This window comes from Microcaecilia unicolor, chromosome 12 (assembly GCF_901765095.1).
Source record: "Microcaecilia unicolor chromosome 12, aMicUni1.1, whole genome shotgun sequence".
Classification (NCBI taxonomy): domain Eukaryota; kingdom Metazoa; phylum Chordata; class Amphibia; order Gymnophiona; family Siphonopidae; genus Microcaecilia; species Microcaecilia unicolor.
The window spans coordinates 86278619-86299962 of NC_044042.1; the positions used below are offsets into that span (position 1 = coordinate 86278619).

General features: G+C 47.1%; 1 protein-coding gene across 6 annotated transcripts in view; it reads right to left on the reverse strand.

The window, feature by feature from the left end:
• Window positions 1-21344, reverse strand: part of SPOP (speckle type BTB/POZ protein) — a 302309-nt gene that overhangs the window by 187990 nt on the left and 92975 nt on the right. For 5 of the 6 annotated variants that reach the window (XM_030221297.1, XM_030221291.1, XM_030221294.1 and 2 more), the window contains one exon: window positions 19879-20019. In XM_030221297.1, the coding sequence (XP_030077157.1) occupies window positions 19879-19956 (78 nt within the window). In that variant the 5' untranslated portion in view covers window positions 19957-20019. Of the gene's footprint in view, window positions 1-19878; window positions 20020-20143; window positions 20188-21344 lie in introns of those variants that run through there. The other variant, XM_030221296.1, reaches the window with a different exon arrangement.

Here is a 21344-nt window from a genome sequence, read left to right on the forward strand (position 1 = left end):
TCCTGCAATACAGTTTAACTTGCAATTACTCGTTTGAAAAGATCACATTTCTGGATGTTGATATTCTACAAGATGAGGATTCATCACGGAAGTACATCAAAAAACAACAAACAAAAACACATTTTTACACTCCACAAGTTGTCATCCCAAGTATTGTAAGGAGGCATTGCCATATTCTCAATTTTTACGTTTTTGAAAAATTTGTAGCAATAAAGATGATTTCAAAAAGCAATCTAAAAGTTTAATGAGAGATCTGAAGGAACGTGGATACAGTGATAATCTTTTGAAGAAAGCTTATAAGCGTGCAAAATTTAATGACAGGAATTGGTTATTAAAGAAGTCAGATGATAAAATGGATTCAGAAAATATCCTGACATTTATCAGTAAATATAACAATGCTAGTCCAAAAATCTCAAACATTATCAAAAAACAATGCCATATTATGAATTCACACATACGTTCAAAGATACGTTCCTAAGAATTTCATATTCAAGAGGAAAGAATCTCAAAGAAATTTTAAGTCCTTCATATTTAAAATCCACAATGACGAAGACTTCTAATGCTCTCCATGGACATTTCAAATGTGGAAGTTGTAAGAACTGTGATGCTACTCTACAGTTAAAATCTTTCAAAAATCCATATGACAATAAAATATACCATTTGAAACATTTTAGTAATTGCAATAGTACTTATGCAGTTTATGTAATTTCCTGCCTATGCAATAAATTATATATAGGGAAAACTACACAAAGTTTTAAAATAAGACCCAATGAACACCGCAGTAATGTTAAAACGAAATCGAACTGAGGCTCCATTGGTTGATCAGTGTACGGTTTAATCACAAATCTGAACAGCTTAAATGTTTCATTATAGATTTGATCAAGCCTGACATAAGAGGAGGAGACCGTGCAAAATTACTGTTGAAATGCGAACAAAAGATGGATACACCTCCTAAATACTATAGAACATTCAGGTTTAAATAATAACATCGAATGGCAGGTATTCTTTAATTGAATAAATTACACATTGATATATTTCTAAGGAATAGAACTATATGCTCAACACTAGGACACATACAGCAAAGTTTCGAAATACCATGCTATTCAGTATGATCTAAGTGATCTCCCTTAGCAATAAATTAAATAAGAGATCGAATATTGAAGAGGTATATATAAAAATAAGATTGCTTCACCATAAGCAGTGAATTCTGCTTAAATGATTAAAGAATAAAAAGAAAAGCATCAACGATTGAGTAAATTCAATGCATGATTTGATTGGTTCAAAGCTAAATACCAAAGTGAGTCAACATAATGTGGCTTTCTCAAGATTGACGTTTAAATTGATAGAATAAAGATAAGCTGTAATGAAAAAGTCCTAATTATTTAATATGACAGAGAATTCAATAAGAAGTTAATTGGTATCATCGTATTACAAATTATTTATTTGAATTCTACCCAAACAATTAACATGAAAATTAGAACCAATGAATTTGTAGTACCAAACAAATGTTTTGATTGGTCTACTGTATTGCCCACATGATTTAAATGGCGTGGTTTTTCAGAAGCCTAGTGTTTGATGCTCTGTTGAGCAAACTGCCAGTGGGATAAAATGTGAATAAAAAAGAAAGTTGTTTCTTGGCATACTAATCAATATATTCAGGAAAACAGCATGTTGTAAAGCAGTCAGTTTTCTTTCCCTAGAAATTAATATTATGGTATATGTTTTTTAGGTAATCATAAAAAGAATGATACTATTCGTTTTGTGGTAAATGTCAATGCACAGCCCCTGAAGAAGCTGACAAAGTGAAACGGATCTGGCGGCCATTGGGTGACAGATAAGTGCTCAACTTTTTTGCTTCAGACGTTAGTAAAAAAAATGTTCTTAGTGCAAAGACTATCGTAAATACATGGTCAAATAAGTTAGACCCTTTTCCCTAAAATAAAGAAAAGGTTATTTTAATAAAGGATAAGGGTAAATTAGGCCTTGCCTGCTAATTTGCTTTCCTTTAGTCCCTCTGGACAGGCCCAGAATGTGACTGATGGGTTGTGCACGCCTTCCAGCAGGTGGAGACTGAGAAAAAAACTGTGACTCTAGCAAGCCAATAAGAGTCCTTGCTGGCTAGAGAAAGATCCAGTAATAAAGCCACAGAAGAAATACATAAACTGTGCATCCAAAAACCTGAGCAGCCACTGGCACATTGCCAACAGAGGGTGAGTGCCTCTAAACATATCATGGTCCTACAAAACGGATGTTTAGAAAATGAGAAAAACATTCTCTTTTTTAATTTTTTAAATACAGAAATAAACTAGCAACACAGCTCCAAACAAAGAAATCTCTCTAACTCCTGAAAACACAGATATCGGAAGGGAGGGATCTGGGCCGGGCCGGAGGGACTAAAGGAAAGCAAATTAGCAGGTAAGACCTAATTTACCCTTCCTTAGCGTCCCTCCAGACCGGCCCAGAATGTGACTGATGGGAAGTAAAGCAGTGAAATTATGGGAGGGACCCCAGTAGCCCCGCCGACAAGACGTGCGCTCTGAAAGCAACCTATCGACGACTGAGGACATCCAAACGGTAGTGCTTAGAAAAAGAATGCAAAGACGACCAGGTCGCTACCCTGCAAATGTCTTCCGGAGACACCAAACAACGCTCTGCCCAAGAGGCTGCCTGACCTCTTGTAGAGTGAGCCTTAACATGCTCTGGAACAGGTTTCCCGAAAAAGAAGATAAGCTGAGGCAATCTTTTCTTTAAGCCATCGAGAAATAGTGGGCTTAGAGGCCATGCACCCTTTGAGCGAACCTCCAGTCAGAACAAACGATCAGATCGCCGAATGTCATCAGTAAACTTGATATAGTGCTTCAATACCCATTTTGACATCAAAACACTTCAAATGCTGCTGCTCCTTTGAGCCGGAGAACGAACCTAACACAGGCAATATTACCGGCTGAGAAACATGAAACCGAGTTACTACCTTGGGAAGAAAGGAAGGAAGTGGCCACAAAAATACTCGATTGGAAAAGAATTCTAAAAACGGCGATCTACACGACAACGCTTGCAACTCCGAAACCCACCTAGCCGAAGCCACGGCTACCAAAAATACTGTCTTCAAAGTCAAGTCCTTCAGAGTACTGGACGACAAAAGCTCAAAGGGAGGCTTAGTAAGAACCGTAAGCACCAAATTCAAATCCCAACTAGGAAAAGAACATTGAGACGGACGACGACGAAGATTAACCCCCCTCAAAAAACGCACCACATCCGGATAACTAGCTAGATATCTTCCTTGGACATGACCACGAAAACATGTCAAAGCCGCAATCTGCACCTTAAGAGAAGCCAAAGCAAGGCCTTTGTCAAAGCCCCGCTGCAAAAAATCCAAAATCTGCAGAACCAAAGCACGAAAAGGAGATAGACTAAACTCCTTACACCATCCCTCAAATATCCTCCAGGTGCGCACATAACACAAAGAGGTAGAACAGCGACGAGGACGAAGCATAGTTGCAACGACCTGAGCAGAATAACCTTAGTCAGCTTCGCCCTCTCAAGAGCCAGGCCATAAGACAGAATCGATCCAGATTCGGATGAATGACCGGACCCTGCAACAACAGATTCTGCGTGACTGGGAACATCCATTAGCAGACGCCAAAAATAGGCGTACCACGGCCTTCGAGGCCAACCCGCTGCCACTAAAATTAGACGTCCCTTATGAGTCTTGACCTTCTGAACAAGACACCCTATCAGAGGCCATGGAGGAAAAGCACATATTAGACCGGTTGGCCGGGATTGAAGAAGAGCATCCATGCCCTGTGCTTTGGGATCCTTGCGACGACTGAAGAACAGAGGAAGTTTTGCATTGCCGGCAGAGGCAAACAGATCCATCCTGGGAGGCCCCAATGATTCACCAATTGCCGAAACGCCACTTTGCTTAGCCACCACTCTCCTGGATCGAACCAGTGACGACTGAGAAAATCCGCCTGAACATTTAGAACCCCTGAGCCGCTGATAAAGCTACCAGATGGATCCCCACCCAGTGCAGCAGCAGCGACGCCTCTCACTCCAGCGGCAGACTCCTCGTCCCTCCTTGCCGATTGATATAAGCTACCGCGGTGGCATTGTCAGACATCACTCAGACTGCCTGGCCTCTCAGAAGAAGAAGAAACCTCTGGAGCGCCAGACAAATCGCTCTGGTCTCTAACAGGTTGATTAAGCATAACATCTCCTGATGAGACCAGAGACCCTGAACAAACTGCCCCTAACAGTGAGACCCCAGCCCTGAAGACTGGCATCTGTCGTCACCACAGTCCAACTGGGCTGATCTAGAGGCACACCCTTGGTCACATTGGCCTCCCGAAGCCATCATCAAAGACTGGTCTTCACTTGGAAGGAAAGTGGCAATCCTTGATGAAGAGAATCCGTCTGGGACGACCACCTCGACAGAAGGGACCGCTGGTGAGTGCTCATGTGAGCCCTGGACCACGGAGCTGCCGCCATGGATCCCAGAATCTGAAGATAATTCCTTGCCGATGGACACGGATACTGCAAGAACTGACAAATCTGAGTCTGCAGCTTGAGGACACGAGCCGGTGGAAGGAACACGCGCCCTTGCTTTGTGTCGAACAGAACTCCCAAATACTCTAACGACTGAGTAGGCTGAAGATGGCTTCTGCACATTGACTACCCAACCTAGGGACTGTAAAAATTCTTTGCCCGGATCAACCAATCGTCTAAGTAAGGATGGACTAAAATGACTTCCTTCCTGAGAGCCGCAGCTACAACTACCATGACCTTGGTAAACGTACAAGGAGCAGCCGCAAGTCCAAAGGGAAGAGCCAGAAACTGAAAATGGCAACCCAGTACTGCAAAACGAAGGAAACGTTGATGTGCAGAACAAACAGATGTGGAAATATGATTCTGTAAGATCGAGAGAAGTGAGGAGCTCTCCGGATCATACCGCAACAATGATGGACCACAAAGTCTCCATCCGAAACGAGGGCACCTTGAGCATTCAATTGACTGCCTTGAGATCCAAAATTGGTCGGAAGGAGCCTTGCTTCTTGGGTACCAGAAGGAGTGGAGGAGTGGCCTAGTGGTTAGAGTGGTGGACTTTGGTCCTAGGGAACTGAGTTCGATTCCCACTTCAGACACAGGCAGCTCCTTGTGACTCTGGGCAAGTCACTTAACCCTCCATTGCCCCAGGTACAAATAAGTACCTGTATACAATATGTAAGCCGCATTGAGCCTGCCATGAGTGGGAAAGCAAGGGGTACAAATGTAACTATAATAAATGGAGCAACGGCCTTGATATTGCTCTGCCAAAGGTACCGGACAAATGACTCAAAGGTCCAGAAGTCTGCTGAGAGTATCCCTGACGGCTCTGGCCTTGATGCGAGAACGGCAAGGGGATTCAAGGAAAGCATCTGACAAAGGGTGAGCAAATTCTAATGCGTACTCGTCTCGAATAAAGCGAATGCTACATACCTGTAGAAGGTATTCTCCGAGGACAGCAGGCTGATTGTTCTCACTGATGGGTGACGTCCACGGCAGTCCCTCCAATCGGAAACTTCACTAGCAAAGGCCTTTGCTAGTCCTCGCGCGCCCATGTGCACCGCGCATGCGCGGCCGTCTTCCCGCCCGAACCGGCTCTGTTCGTCAGTCCCATATGTAGCAAAACAAAGCAAGGGAAGACACAACTCCAAAGGGGAGGCGGGCGGGTTTGTGAGAACAATCAGCCTGCTGTCCTCGGAGAATACCTTCTACAGGTATGTAGCATTCGCTTTCTCCGAGGACAAGCAGGCTGCTTGTTCTCACTGATGGGGTATCCCTAGCCCCCAGGCTCACTCAAAACAACAACCGTGGTCAATTGGGCCTCGCAACGGCGAGGACATAACTGAGATTGACCTAAAAAATTTACTAACTAACTGAAAGTGCAGCCTGGAACAGAACAAACATGGGCCTAGGGGGGTGGAGTTGGATTCTAAACCCCGAACAGATTCTGAAGCACTGACTGCCCGAACCGACTGTCGCGTCGGGTATCCTGCTGCAGGCAGTAATGAGATGTGAATGTGTGGACAGATGACCACGTCGCAGCTTTGCAAATCTCTTCAATAGTGGCTGACTTCAAGTGGGCTACCGACGCTGCCATGGCTCTAACATTATGAGCCGTGACGTGACCCTCAAGAGCCAGCCCAGCCTGGGCGTAAGTGAAGGAAATGCAATCTGCTAGCCAATTGGATATGGTGCGTTTTCCTACAGCCACTCCCCTCCTGTTGGGATCAAAAGAAACAAACAATTGGGCGGACTGTCTGTTGGGCTGTGTCCGCTCCAGATAGAAGGCCAATGCTCTTTTGCAGTCCAATGTGTGCAGCTGACGTTCAGCAGGGCAGGAATGAGGACGGGGAAAGAATGTTGGCAAGACAATTGACTGGTTCAGATGGAACTCCGACACAACCTTTGGCAAGAACTTAGGGTGAGTGCGGAGGACTACTCTGTTATGATGAAATTTGGTGTAAGGAGCCTGGGCTACCAGGGCCTGAAGCTCACTGACTCTACGAGCTGAAGTAACTGCCACCAAGAAAAGGACCTTCCAGGTCAAGTACTTCAGATGGCAGGAATTCAGTGGCTCAAAAGGAGGTTTCATCAGCTGGGTGAGAATGACATTGAGATCCCATGACACTGTAGGAGGTTTGACAGGGGGCTTTGACAAAAGCAAACCTCTCATGAAGCGAACAACTAAAGGCTGTCCTGAGATCAGCTTACCTTCCACACGGTAATGGTATGCACTGATTGCACTAAGGTGAACCCTTACAGAGTTGTCTTGAGACCAGACTCAGACAGGTGCAGAAGGTATTCAAGCAGGGTCTGTGTAGGACAAGAGCGAGGATCTAGGGCCTTGCTGTCACACCAGACGGCAAACCTCCTCCATAGAAAGAAGTAACTCCTCTTAGTGGAATCTTTCCTGGAAGCAAGCAAGATGCAGGAGACACCCTCTGACAGACCCAAAGAGGCAAAGTCTACGCTCTCAACATCCAGAGCCAGGGACCGGAGGTTGGGATGCAGAAGCGCCCCTTCGTCCTGTGTGATGAGGGTCGGAAAACACTCAAATCTCCACGTTTCTTTGGAGGACAACTCCAGAAGAAGAGGGAACCAGATCTGACGCGGCCAAAAAGGAGCAATCAGAATCATGGTGCCTCGGTCTTGCTTGAGTTTCAACAAAGTCTTCCCCACCAGAGGTATGGGAGGATAAGCATACAGCAGACCCTCCCCCCAGTCCAGGAGGAAGGCATCCGATGCCAGTCTGCCGTGGGCCTGAAGCCTGGAACAGAACTGAGGGACTTTGTGGTTGGCTCGAGATGCGAAGAGATCCACCAAGGGGGTGCCCCACACCTGGAAGATCTGTCGCACTACACGGGAATTGAGCGACCACTCGTGAGGTTGCATAATCCTGCTCAACCTGTCGGCCAGACTGTTGTTTACGCCTGCCAGATATGTGGCTTGGAGCACCATGCCGTGACGGCGAGCCCAGAGCCACATGCTGACTGCTTCCTGACACAGGGGGCGAGATCCGGTGCCCCCCTGCTTGTTGACATAGTACATGGTAACCTGGTTGTCTGTCTGAATTTGGATAATTTGGTGGGACAGCCGATCTCTGAAAGCCTTCAGAGCGTTCCAGATCGCTCGTAACTCCAGAAGATTGATCTGTAGATCGCGTTCCTGGAGGGACCAGCTTCCTTGGGTGTGAAGCCCATCGACATGAGCTCCCCATCCCAGGAGAGACGCATCCGTGGTCAGCACTTTTTGTGGCTGAGGAATTTGGAAAGGACGTCTCAGAGTCAAATTGGACCAAATCGTCCACCAATACAGGGATTTGAGAAAACTCGTGGACAGGTGGATCACGTCTTCTAGATCCCCAGCAGCCTGAAACCACTGGGAAGCTAGGGTCCATTGAGCAGATCTCATGTGAAGGCGGGCCATGGGAGTCACATGAACTGTGGAGGCCATGTGGCCCAGCAATCTCAACATCTGCCGAGCTGTGATCTGCTGTGACGCTCGCACCCACGAGACGAGGGACAACAAGTTGTTGGCTCTCGCCTCTGGGAGATAGGCGCGAGCCGTCCGAGAATCCAGCAGAGCTCCTATGAATTCGAGTTTCTGCACTGGGAGAAGATGGGACTTTGGATAATTTATCACAAACCCCAGTAGCTCCAGAAGGCGAATAGTCATCTGCATGGACTGCAGGGCTCCTGCCTCGGATGTGTTCTTCACCAGCCAATCGTCGAGATATGGGAACACGTGCACCCCCAGTCTGCGAAGTGCCGCTGCTACTACAGCCAAGCACTTGGTGAACACTCTGGGCGCAGAGGCGAGCCCAAAGGGTAGCACACAGTACTGGAAGTGACGTGTGCCCAGCTGAAATCGCAGATACTGTCTGTGAGCTGGCAGTATCGGGATGTGTGTGTAGGCATCCTTCAAGTCCAGAGAGCATAGCCAATCGTTTTCCTGAATCATGGGAAGGAGGGTGCCCAGGGAAAGCATCCTGAACCTTTCTTTGACCAGATATTTGTTCAGGGCCCTTAGGTCTAGGATGGGACGCATCCCCCCTGTTTTCTTTTCCACAAGGAAGTACCTGGAATAGAATCCCAGCCCTTCTTGCCATGATGGCACGGGCTCGACCGCATTGGCGCTGAGAAGGGCGGAGAGTTCCTCTGCAAGTACCTGCTTGTGCTGGAAGCTGTAAGACTGAGCTCCCGGTGGACAATTTGGAGGTTTTGAGGCCAAATTGAGGGTGTATCCTTGCCTTACTATTTGAAGAACCCACTGATCGGAGGTTATGAGAGGCCACCTTTGGTGAAAAGCTTTCAACCTCCCTCCTACTGGCAGGTCGCCCGGCACTGACACTTGGATGTCGGCTATGCTCTGCTGGAGCCAGTCAAAAGCTCGTCCCTTGCTTTTGCTGGGGAGCCGAGGGGCCTTGCTGAGGCGCACGCTGCTGACGAGAGCGAGCGCGCTGGGGCTTAGCCTGGGCCGCAGGCTGTCGAGGAGGAGGATTGTACCTACGCTTACCAGAAGAGTAGGGAACAGTCTTCCTTCCCCCAAAAAATCTTCTACCTGTAAAGGTAGAGGCTGAAGGCTGCCGGCGGGAGAACTTGTCGAATGCGGTGTCCCGCTGGTGGAGCTGCTCTACCACCTGTTCGACTTTTTCTCCAAAAATATTGTCCGCACGGCAAGGCGAGTCCGCAATCCGCTGCTGGATTCTATTCTCCAGGTCGGAGGCACGCAGCCATGAGAGTCTGCGCATCACCACACCTTGAGCAGCGGCCCTGGACGCAACATCAAAGGTGTCATACACCCCTCCGGCCAGGAATTTTCTGCACGCCTTCAGCTGCCTGACCACCTCCTGAAAAGGCTTGGCTTGCTCAGGGGGGAGCGCATCTACCAAGCCCGCCAACTGCCGCACATTGTTCCGCATGTGTATGCTCGTGTAGAGCTGGTAGGACTGAATTTTGGCCACGAGCATAGAAGAATGGTAGGCCTTCCTCCCAAAGGAGTCCAAGGTTCTAGAGTCCTTGCCCGGGGGCGCCGAAGCATGCTCCCTAGAACTTTTGGCCTTCTTCAGGGCCAAATCCACAACTCCAGAGTCATGAGGCAACTGAGTGCGCATCAGCTCTGGGTCCCCATGGATCCGGTACTGGGACTCGATCTTCTTGGGAATGTGGGGATTAGTTAATGGTTTGGTCCAGTTCGCCAGCAATGTCTTTTTGAGGACATGATGCATGGGTACTGTGGACGCTTCCTTAGGTGGAGAAGGATAGTCCAGGAGCTCAAACATTTCAGCCCTGGGCTCATCCTCCACAACCACCGGGAAGGGGATGGCCGTAGACATCTCCCGGACAAAGGAAGCGAAAGACAGACTCTCGGGAGGAGAAAGCTGTCTTTCAGGAGAGGGAGTGGGATCAGAAGGAAGACCCTCAGACTCCTCGTCAGAGAAATATCTGATGTCTTCCTCTTCTTCCCACGAGGCCTCACCCTCGGTGTCAGACACAAGTTCACGAACCTGTGTCTGCAACCGTGCCCGGCTCGACTCCGTGGAACCACGGCCACGGTGGGAGCGTCGAGAGGTAGACTCCTTTGCCCGCACCGGCGAAGCTCCCTCCGCCGACATAGTCGGGGAGCCTTCCTGGGAGGCGACCGCGGTCGGCACCGCACGCGGTACCGACGCCGGAGACCTCCCCCCGGGCGATGGACCAGCCGGCGCCACGCTCGAAGGTACCGGTGGCGCAAGCACCCCCGGTACCGGAGGGGTAGGGCGCAACAGCTCTCCCAGGATCTCTGGGAGAACGGCCCGGAGGCTCTCGTTCAGAGCGGCTGCAGAAAAAGGCATGGAGGTCGATGCAGGTGTCGATGTCAGAGTCTGTTCCGGGCTGTCCAGAGTGGAGCGCATCGACACCTCTTGGACAGAGGGTGAGCGGTCCTCTCGGTGCCGAAGCCTGCTGGGTGCCGACTCCCTCGGCGACCCAGAGCTCTCGGTGTCGACGTGGGAAGGGGACCGGTGTCGATGCTTCTTCGACTTCTTGCGAAGCATGTCACCGGAGCTTCCCGGCACCGACGAGGAGGACGTAGAATCCAGCCGTCTCTTCCTCGGGGCCGAGACCAAAGAGAGTCGGTCTCGGGGGGGCTGTACCGCAGGAGCCCTCAGGTTAGGGGGAGACCCACCCGAAGGCTCACCGCCACCAGCAGGGGAATGGACAGCCCTCACCTGCACTCCAGACGAAGCACCACCGTCCGACGACATCAGCAGACGAGGTCCCGGTACCACCGACGTCGATACAGTCGTCCGATGTCTCAGCGCCGATGCAGAGGGCCGATGCCTCGATGTACTCGATGCACTGGCAGCAGAGGATGAAGGTCTGGACGCTGAAGACGTCGATGCACTCGATACCCCCGGTGCCGATGCCGACGAAGAGCCCGAGAACAAAATGTTCCACTGGGCTATCCTCGCTACCTGAGTCCGCTTTTGTAAAAGGGAACACAGACTACAGGCCTGAGGGCGGTGCCCAGCCCCCAGACACTGAAGACACGACGCGTGCCTGTCAGTGAGCGAGATTACCGGGCGCACTGGGTGCACTTCTTTTTTTTTTTTTTTTATTTAATATTTATTCATTTATCCATTTTATTACAAGAGATATCTTGCTTAAGAAAGTATACAAAAATAAGGCAGTTACATAACTGTTAAGGAATGTTAAGAAAATATATAAAGAGAAAAAACAATATACATTTTCAAGGTAACCCATACTCAAGTCCATAAATTTGGGATCCAAGATTAGGATACCTAAGGGAGTTTAACAAAAGGAAGTATATAACGGATGATGCAAAACTAGCTAAGTGGAGTTATCTTATAATTTATTGCTTATCCACTTTTACCGAGGCTATAAGTGCCGATACGTGGGCTGGTTCTGTGAAAACATATTTCTTCTCCCTAAGCCTTATTATGCACTTGCAGGGGTACCTTAAAAAAAAGGTTCCCCCCAAGTGCAGAACCTCAGGCCTAAGGAGCAAGAATTGCTTCCTCCGTCTTCTAGTCTCCTTGGAGACATCAGGAAATAATAATATTTTAAGACCCAAAAAAGGCTTCTCTTTATTACGGAAAAATAAACGGAAGATCCAGTTCTTGTCTGGTAATAATGCAACCGTCGCCACTAACGTGGCGGCAGTTGCTAATTCAGAGTCAGAAGTCTGAAGCAAAAGGGAGACATCAATCGGATTATCAAGTTGGTTCAAATTTTTTCCAGGAATATAATATGCCATAGTCAATGGTGGTAAGTTTGACTCGGGTATCATCAGAATTTCACGCATATAGCGTTTCAGCATTTCAAGGGGAGCCACATTCTGTAGTCTAGGAAAATTGACAAATCTCAGGTTATAGCTTTTAGTATAATTGTCAAAAATTTCAGTTTTCAGTCTGAGGTTTGTCAAGTCTTTCATCATAGTAGATTGTATTGTTTCAATCTTCACAATTCTTTGATCCGTTTTTTCCACTTTGTCATTTAACTCTTTAAGCTGCACATCTTTTTTTTGTAAATCAATTTCCAAGGATTTTACTTTTGGCATTACTTCGTTAGTCTGTTTTAAAAAAGTTTGTCCCAAATTAGAAACTAAATCCCATAATGCTTCTAATGTCACTTCTTTTGGTTTAGTTACTAGCTCTTTAGGTAATTCAAACCTTTCAGTAAACCGCTCACGAGTCTCACCCAAATCCTCAGGTCCTCCTCCCTCAATCCGCAGCGATTCCACGGGCAGACTGCCCTCCGTTCCAACCTGAGATGTAAATGAAGCTTCCAATCGGCGTTCCTCTGGGCCCCTACCATCTTCCGGAGTGGACCCCGTCGATTCAACAAGGAAGGAACTGGCGCCAATCGGCTGGGGAGGAGGGGTGGGCGCAGCGGGGCTCAAGGTAACTTCACAGCCAGGAGAAGCCAAAATCTCCAAATTGCCGGCGTTTTCTACTGGCAGCACTCCGCCGTCAAAAACAACTCCCTGTGGCCTCACAAAACGATCCATCGGACCAGGTAAAGAGGGGGGTAGCGGGGAAGCTCTGCTCGTTGTTCTCCCTCTGCGTTTAGGCATTTTGATAGAGCACGAAAGACGAGGCTCACAGCAACTTAGCTAGGTGCCCTGGGTGCACTTCTTGAAGCCGCTGGAAGGCTTCGATGTCATGGGCGGAAAAATCACGCCGGCGAGATCAAAACTCGAAATGACGAAAATTGGCACCACAAAAATAGGGAGAAGAAAATTTCGACCGAGGCCTAACTGAGGCCTACCCCGACGACGAAAGAAAACTTACCGGGGCGAAAAGCTCGAAATACGGGAAGGAAAAAAACCAAAAAGGCTCTTCCTGAACACTTTTTAAACTGTTTGAGAAGAAACGAGTCGAAGACGACGCGCGAGGTCAACTTTCCGGGGCACGAACGGCGAAACACGACCGTACCGAGCGCGGACAAAAGAAGACTGACGAACACGAGCCGGTTTGGGCGGGAAGACGGCCGCGCATGGGCGCGCGAGGACTAGCAAAGGCCTTTGCTAGTGAAGTTTCCAATTGGAAGGGCTGCCGTGGACGTCACCCATCAGTGAGAACAAGCAGCCTGCTTGTCCTCGGAGAACCTCTAATACCCACTGGTCCGAAGTAATCTGGGCCCACCTCCCTTGAAATTGTGCCAACCGTGCACCCACTTGGACTAGAGGCTGGGCCCACAAACCTTCATTGTTGAGAGCGGGAGGACGACGAAAGGGTACCGCTGCCTCTCGACCTCCTCTACAAACTCCTCAAAAGGACTGAGTCCTTTGGAAAAATCTGGAGCGTTGTCCCTGAAAAACTCTACCTGGCCGAAAACGACAAAAATCATGTCCTCTACCACAACCTGAGAAATTGCCACGACCAGACCCCCTCAGACGATCCTCCAGCAATCTTGGAACTTTAGCCTCACCCAGGCTATGCACCAGCTTGTCTAATTCTTCTCCAAACAGAAAGGAGCCATTAAAGGGAAATTTAATAAGCTTGAACTTAGAGGCCGCATCCGCCGACCAACCACGCAGCCAAAGCGGACGACAGGCCGCAACAGAAAGAGCCATAGACTTAGAAGAAGCCCGAAGCAAATCATAAAGAGCATCTGCCAAAAAGGCAGAACCCATTTCCAGCTTAGCCACTTCATTATCAATAGCTGAAAGATCATCTGAAGAACAGTCCAACACTCTCTCAGACCAGCGGAAGCAAGCTCTGGCTACCAAGGACCCATAAATTGCAGCCTGCACTGCTAGAGCAGAAACATCAAAGGAATTCTAACAAGGTTTCAATACGGCGATCCTGAGGATCTAGCAGAGCCCTACCACCATCTACTCCTGAAGAAATTGCAGAGTCATGGAATCGGAGGTAGGGTATTATTATGGATTAAGAACTGGTTGAAAGATAGGAAGCAGAGAGTAGGATTGCGTGGCCAGTATTCTCAGTGGAGGAGGGTAGTTAGTGGGGTCCCGCAGGGGTCTGTGCTGGGCCCGTTGCTTTTTAATGTATTTATAAATGACCTAGAGATGGGAATAACTAGTGAGGTAATTAAATTCGCCGATGACACAAAATTATTCAGGGTCGTCAAGTCGCAGGAGGAATGTGAACGATTACAGGAGGACCTTGCGAGACTGGGAGAATGGGCGTGCAAGTGGCAGATGAAGTTCAATGTTGACAAGTGCAAAGTGATGCATGTGGGTAAGAGGAACCCGAATTATAGCTACGTCTTGCAAGGTTCCGCGTTAGGAGTTACGGATCAAGAAAGGGATCTGGGTGTCGTCGTCGATGATACGCTGAAACCTTCTGCTCAGTGTGCTGCTGCGGCTAGGAAAGCGAATAGAATGTTGGGTGTTATTAAGAAGGGTATGGAGTCCAGGTGTGCGGATGTTATAATGCCGTTGTATCGCTCCATGGTGCGACCGCACCTGGAGTATTGTGTTCAGTACTGGTCTCCGTATCTCAAAAAAGATATAGTAGAATTGGAAAAGGTACAGCGAAGGGCGACGAAAATGATAGTGGGGATGGGACGACTTTCCTATGAAGAGAGGCTGAGAAGGCTAGGGCTTTTCAGCTTGGAGAAGAGACGGCTGAGGGGAGATATGATAGAAGTGTATAAAATAATGAGTGGAATGGATCGGGTGGATGTGAAGCGACTGTTCACGCTATCCAAAAATACTAGGACTAGAGGGCATGAGTTGAAGCTACAGTGTGGTAAATTTAAAACGAATCGGAGAAAATTTTTCTTCACCCAACGTGTAATTAGACTCTGGAATTCATTGCCGGAGAACGTGGTACGGGCGGTTAGCTTGACGGAGTTTAAAAAGGGGTTAGATAGATTCCTAAAGGACAAGTCCATAGACCGCTATTAAATGGACTGGAAAAATTCCTCATTTTTAGGTATAACTTGTCTGGAATGTTTTTACGTTTGGGGAGCGTGCCAGGTGCCCTTGACCTGGATTGGCCACTGTCGGTGACAGGATGCTGGGCTAGATGGACCTTTGGTCTTTCCCAGTATGGCACTACTTATGTACTTATGTACTTATGTACTGGGACAGTGTTTCGCTTGGTAACCACGGAAACTACCACATCCACTACTGGGGGGCGTAAAAGGTCTTTATCTGAGTCAGGGACCAGATAAAGCCTAACCATAGACCTAGCAAGCCGAAAAGCAGAATCAGGAATCTCCCACTGAGCCTGAATAATATCCCTAATATCTTGATGCACAGGAAAAGATTTACCTGCTCTGCGAATACCCTTGACCAGCAAATCCACCTTTCTGGGCTCCGCCACCTGAAGATCCTGATCATCAAAACGCAACGTAGAAGAAACCTGAGAAGCAAGCTCCTGAAGGTCATCTTTATGAAAAATCCTTACCACTGAAGGATCTTCTCCCACAGGAAGAGATTCCTCACCTTCTGCAGTCTGCTCCATCTCCTCAGCAAACTGCTCCTCAGGAAAAAATACCTCCTCATCTAAGGATGGCAAGTCCTGGTCACGAGAAAAAAAGCTAATCCTGCTCAGCTTCCTCAGATCTATTAGTCACAGAAGCACCCTCCAGAGAACTTCTCCCAGGAGGGTCCCCCGGCGCAGCCTTGTGCACGAGAAAAGCCTGGTACATCTGTACCACAAATTCAGGAGGAAAACCTCCTTCCCCCGTTGGCAAAACAGAAGTTTGTAAAGCAGGTACAGGCATAGCAGCAAGAGGGGCCTCAGAAGCCACAGACGGTGCAACATCCAAAATGGTGGCGTTTCCCGCCAAAATCAGAACTGCAAGAGAGGGAGACACAACCGCCACCAAAACCAAGGAATCGGACCCATCCCCCCCCCTCCCCCCGGCAACGCCATTGATTTAGCAGCTCCTGCACCCTGCTCCTCCACAGCGGTGCAGTACTTACACACCCCCTGCTGCACCAAGACCCCGCCGCTGACACACTGAACAACGGAGGAGTTTTTCAGACATCGCGGAAAAAAACAGCTGATCACCAAAAACAGCTGATCACACCGAAAGGCAAAGACACAAACTGCGAAGGAGATGCCCTGCTCGTTAACAAGATAAACAAACCAAAGGACGGCTCTGCCAAAGACAGTAGACCGGGTTGCCCCCCAATTTTTTTTTTCAAGTAGCTGCCTCTCCCCACCTCTAAAGCTCCCCCCTTGAGGAGCTTGAGGTAATTCTTCTATTATTTTAAAATAGAGAATGCTAGCAATAGATTAAACTAGCCAGCCCCACATTAAACAGGGAGGATATGGGGGGAGGGACTCTGCCTTCTAACACCCCCGAGGCACTAAGAGACCCCCACAGGCCTCTGCCTCCAAAGAGCAGGTTTTTTTATTTATTTTTTTTTTTTACAGCAATAAATTAAACAATCCAAGCACTTTAACCAGAAAGAGATTAGAAAGAAAAGACTGAGACTGAAGGGCTCACTACCTTCCACTTGCTGGAGACTGAGCTTACTGGATCTTTCTCTAGCCGGCAAGGGTTCTTATTGGCTCACTAGAGACACAGTTTTTTTTCTCAGTATCCACCTGCTGGAAGGCGTGCACAACCCATCAGTCACATTCTGGGCCAGTCCGGAGGGACACTAAGGAAATAAAATTTGATGAAATATATTAAATGGTGACAAAGTAAATAAAAAAATAAACTACAAGGTTTTTATGACCAGTGATGAATACCACGACCCCAGCTAAAGATGCTGAAAATCAAAAGTAAGCATTTGGGTGTTTTGAGGTCTTTTCCTTGTTTTTTAAAAGAAGAAGTGTATATTGCCATAAAGCATTACTGGACTGTTCATTACAGTTTTTGGATAACCATAGATATAGAGTTTCAGTTTGTTTCCACTTTTGAAATTTACTGAATGTTTATGTGTAGGAAATGATTAATGTATTTCTGTAAACCACTTGTTAGTGTAAGTGGTATAGAAATTTTTAATAAAGATAAAAAGGCAACCCCTGACTACAAAAGTACCAAATCTGACAACCAAGAAAGCCGTTCCATCCAATATAGAACTGTCCAAGCCACGTGACCACCACTGCCTGTATCCACCCAATGCTGAGAAGGCAAAGATGTGCTTAAGCAGCAACTCAATCTTACAGTTGTGGGCTTCCTTAAGGGCCGTTCCACCATCCACTGCAACAATGGTCTTCTTGGTGACTATTAACACCAGAACATCCACTCACTTTGAACAACCTCCCCAAGGTATCATGGAAGGAGATAAACTCACTCATCAATCTCGATCCCCTGAGAACCAGGTCTAGGGCCTTACATTCCACCAGCATCAACCTCAACAGAGCCTTTGATGGTGAAAAATTATTGGAGTCCCCTTCAAGCCCACCAAATTAGGCCTCCAAGGCAGACTCTGCCACTGCTAAGGAAATTAAAAGTACATAAGTAATGCCACACTGGGAAAAGACCAAGGGTCCATCGAGCCCAGCATCCTGTCCACGACAGCGGCCAATCCAGGCCAAGGGCAACTGGCAAGCTTCCCAAACATACAAACATTCTATACATATTATTCCTGGAATTGTGGATTTTTCCCAAGTTCATTTAGTAGTGGTTTATGAATTTGTCCTTTAGGAAACCGTCTAACCCCTTTTTAAACTCTGCAAAGCTAACCACCTTACCACGTTCTCCGGCAACAAATTCCAGAGTTTAATTACGCGTTGGGTGAAGAAGAATTTTCTCCGATTTGTTTTAAATTTACTACACTGTAGTTTCATCGCATGCCCCCTAGTCCTAGTATTTTTGGAAAGCGTGAACAGACGCTTCACATCCACCTGTTCCACTCCACTCATTATTTTATATACCTCTATCATGTCTCCCTTCAGCCGTCTCTTCTCCAAGCTGAAAAGCCCTAGCCTCCTTAGTCTTTCTTCATAGGGAAGTCGTTCCATCCCCGCTATCATTTTCATCGCCCTTCGCTGCACCTTTTCCAATTCCACTATATCTTTCTTGAGATACGGCGACCAGAATTGAACACAATACTCAAGGTGCGGTCGCACCATGGAGCGATACAACGGCATTATAACATCCTCACACCTGTTTTCCATACCTTTCCTAATAATACCCAACATTCTATTCGCTTTCCGAGCCGCAGCAGCACACTGAGCAGAAGGTTTCAGTGTATTATCGATGACGACGACGACACCCAGATCCGTTTCTTGGTCCGTAACTCCTAACGTGGAACCTTGCATGACGTAGCTATAATTCTGGTTCTTTTTTCCCACATGCATCACCTTGCACTTGCTCACACTAAGCGTCATCTGCCATCTAGCCGCCCAGTCTCGTAAGGTCCTTCTGTAATTTTTCACAATCCTGACGCGAGTTAACGACTTTGAATAACTGTCAACGTCTTGTCCTCAAGGGAGGACAACTCCTCTAGACATAGAAACATGACGGCAGATAAAGGCCATATGACCCATCCAGTCTGCCCATCCTCTGTAACCCCTAATTTTTCCTGTTCCTAAGCGATCCCACATGCTTATCCCATGCCTTTTTAAATTCTGGAACAGTCCTCGACTCCACCACCTCCAAAGCAAGTGCACTTTGGAGATGTAGTGCCTCATCAGGAGAGACTTTCCAGATTGCAAAGAGGAGACCCCAGAGGGGAACTCGTCCTTGGAAAAACTCATCCGCACACCAAACATCTTCCACCCAAGATGATGAGGGAACCCTGGACAGGCGGAGGAGCTCAAGCCACCTCTGGGGACCACAGATACTTTATCTGGAGAGTAGAGGTCCCCAAGAGATCCTGGGACTTGATGCCTAGAGTGCCTGCCAATAGACACTTGGATAGAAGAGATAAAAACTGGGGCCCAAACAGAAACTGTTGCACCATCTGCTGGAGGCAGAGGAATACTGGCATGCACCACCTGTTATGCTGATGTTGAAGATTCTGATCACAAGTCTCTGCCTCCATCTGCTGACAGGGGGAGTGGAGGAGTGGCCTAGTGGTTAGGGTGGTGGACCTTGGTCCTGGGGAACTGAGTTCGATTCCCACTTCAGGCACAGGTAGCTCCTTGTGACACTGGGCAAGTCACTAAACCCTCCATTGCCCCATGTAAGCTGCATTGAGCCTGCCATGAGTGGGAAAGCGCAGGGTACAAATGTAACAAAAATAAATAATCTATATGTTTAGACTGGTCTAATAGGTTAAGGAATCGCTCAATCACTTGAAATAAAGAGAGGAATATGAAACCAACTTACACAGAGTAGTACAGAAGGGACAAAGTCTATCCATGGCTATCCCAGAACCTTGTTTTCACCACAAATAACTGGGAAAGAGGTGGGATGTTTCTTCAAACTCGTCACAAGCTGAACTGACTACACTTTCCAGCTAAAGAAAAATAGGGGATCATGCCTTTATGATTGACAGCTGGGAAATATTATAAGCTACAATAATGTGGACCAAGTAGTCCTTATCTGCCAACATCTACTAATTTTATGACAACATACATGATAGTGTGTGTTAAACTGCAGACAGAGGTCGAGAACAAAAATTTCCTCTGCCAATAAAGCCAGACAGGGAAAACAGAATTCAGTATTTTGACCCATCACAAGTGAATTTGGTCAAGCTCCAACACAAACTAGCCAAATTCTGTAAGACATCCCGTTCCTTTTCCAAATGTTCTGCATGATGTACCTTGATAAGAACACATGCAAGTATTGTTCTACAGTATGTTCCTCCATGAGAAAGCACAGGCCAGATAAGCTGTGAACAATGACTGCCCCATACTTTGACATATAGCATTAATACTTAAACTGCTCTACAAACCATAGTATGCTTATACTGCCCAGAACTGTTTTAGATACTGTTAAGGACTATACTTACCTGTGTGTAACACCAGCTCTCTGCCACCGGGCCACTCGACATTTCTGCCGGTGGCGGTGGACTTGGCACCCTTGACATCGCCAGTTTGACGCATAAACAATATTCCACAGGACAGAAAATAAATGCTTTTTATTCTGCACCCTGAAAGAGACAATTAACAGCAGGTTACATCCCAGGCACAGGACAATCAATATTTACAGTAGTTTAAATGTACTCTTTCCTCTAGACACCGGGGGGGGGGGGGGGGGGGGGGAGCAACTCCTACCTCCCTTGAGTGACACAGAAATAGCTACAGTCATGCCTTGGGACACAAGATTACTTGCAAGAATATAGGCAAGCCATGGACACATAAGAACAGTATGTCAGAGTCTTCAAGAGAAATAGTGAAGAAATAGCAAGTCACAGTCCTCCTTCTCCCTTCCCTAAAAAGAAAAACAGAGGAGCAAAAAGGCAAATTGGTTAACAGTGGACTTAATTATGCCCTACTTTGAATTGATTTAAGTGAAAATCTCTTGTCATGTTAGTCTGGATATATAAAGTCACACTTTAGATATACAAGATCCCCAGCTTGCTTGTTATTTATAAGACTAATGTTAGAGTTGAAAAACAAATACGAGTTCAACACAATGCTCAACAAATGAGTAATGCGGGCAGAACACAGCAGAAAAAGTCTCACCATACATGTGCCTCTTCCAAACTGCTTCTGTCACGCAAGACCCTTTCAGAGCATTGCAAGTTTCTTAGAATACAACTCCTTGGAAGGAGGGAGGTTTGCAAGGATTCCTGACCAGCTGTCCTCGGAGAACACATTCTACAGGTAACAACATTTTCTTCAACTGGGGGGGGGGGGGGGGGGGGGGAAGGAACCCAAGATTCTTCAATGAACAAACACTAAAATTGTTTTTTTTTTTAAGGCAATAAGCCTTAAACTATGAGTTAAAAAAAAAATTTTTTTTTTGGAAGCCAGACTGGAACTGAAAATAATGGGCCGGGGGTGGGATGGAGTTAAATTCTAAACCCCAGACAGATTAAGGACTATTGTCTAGCCAAACCCTACTGCTGTGTTGAAAGTCTAACCTAGCTCTAATGTGACACAGCCCTCCAGACTGGGCCCTACCTGAGCATAAACAAAAGAAATGCAGTCTGCTTGCCAAATAGACAGCAGTTTCCATCCTGCTAGGGTCAAAAGAAACAAAAAGCTGGGTAGACCTTCTATGGGCTTTAGCCCACTGTAGGAAGAAGGATCAAGACTTTTCTATTGTGCACTTTCACTCTTGCGGGCATAGGGTTTTAGAAAACAGTTGGTAGAACTATGGAATGGTTAAGATGGATTTTCAATACTACCTTGGAAAAAAATTTCAAATGAGTACATAGAAACCATTCTGCTACTGAAAAACAAGCAAACAAACAAAAAGCAACTTAGTATAAAAGACAAAGCTAGCCCTGCATGCTGAAGTAACTGCCAT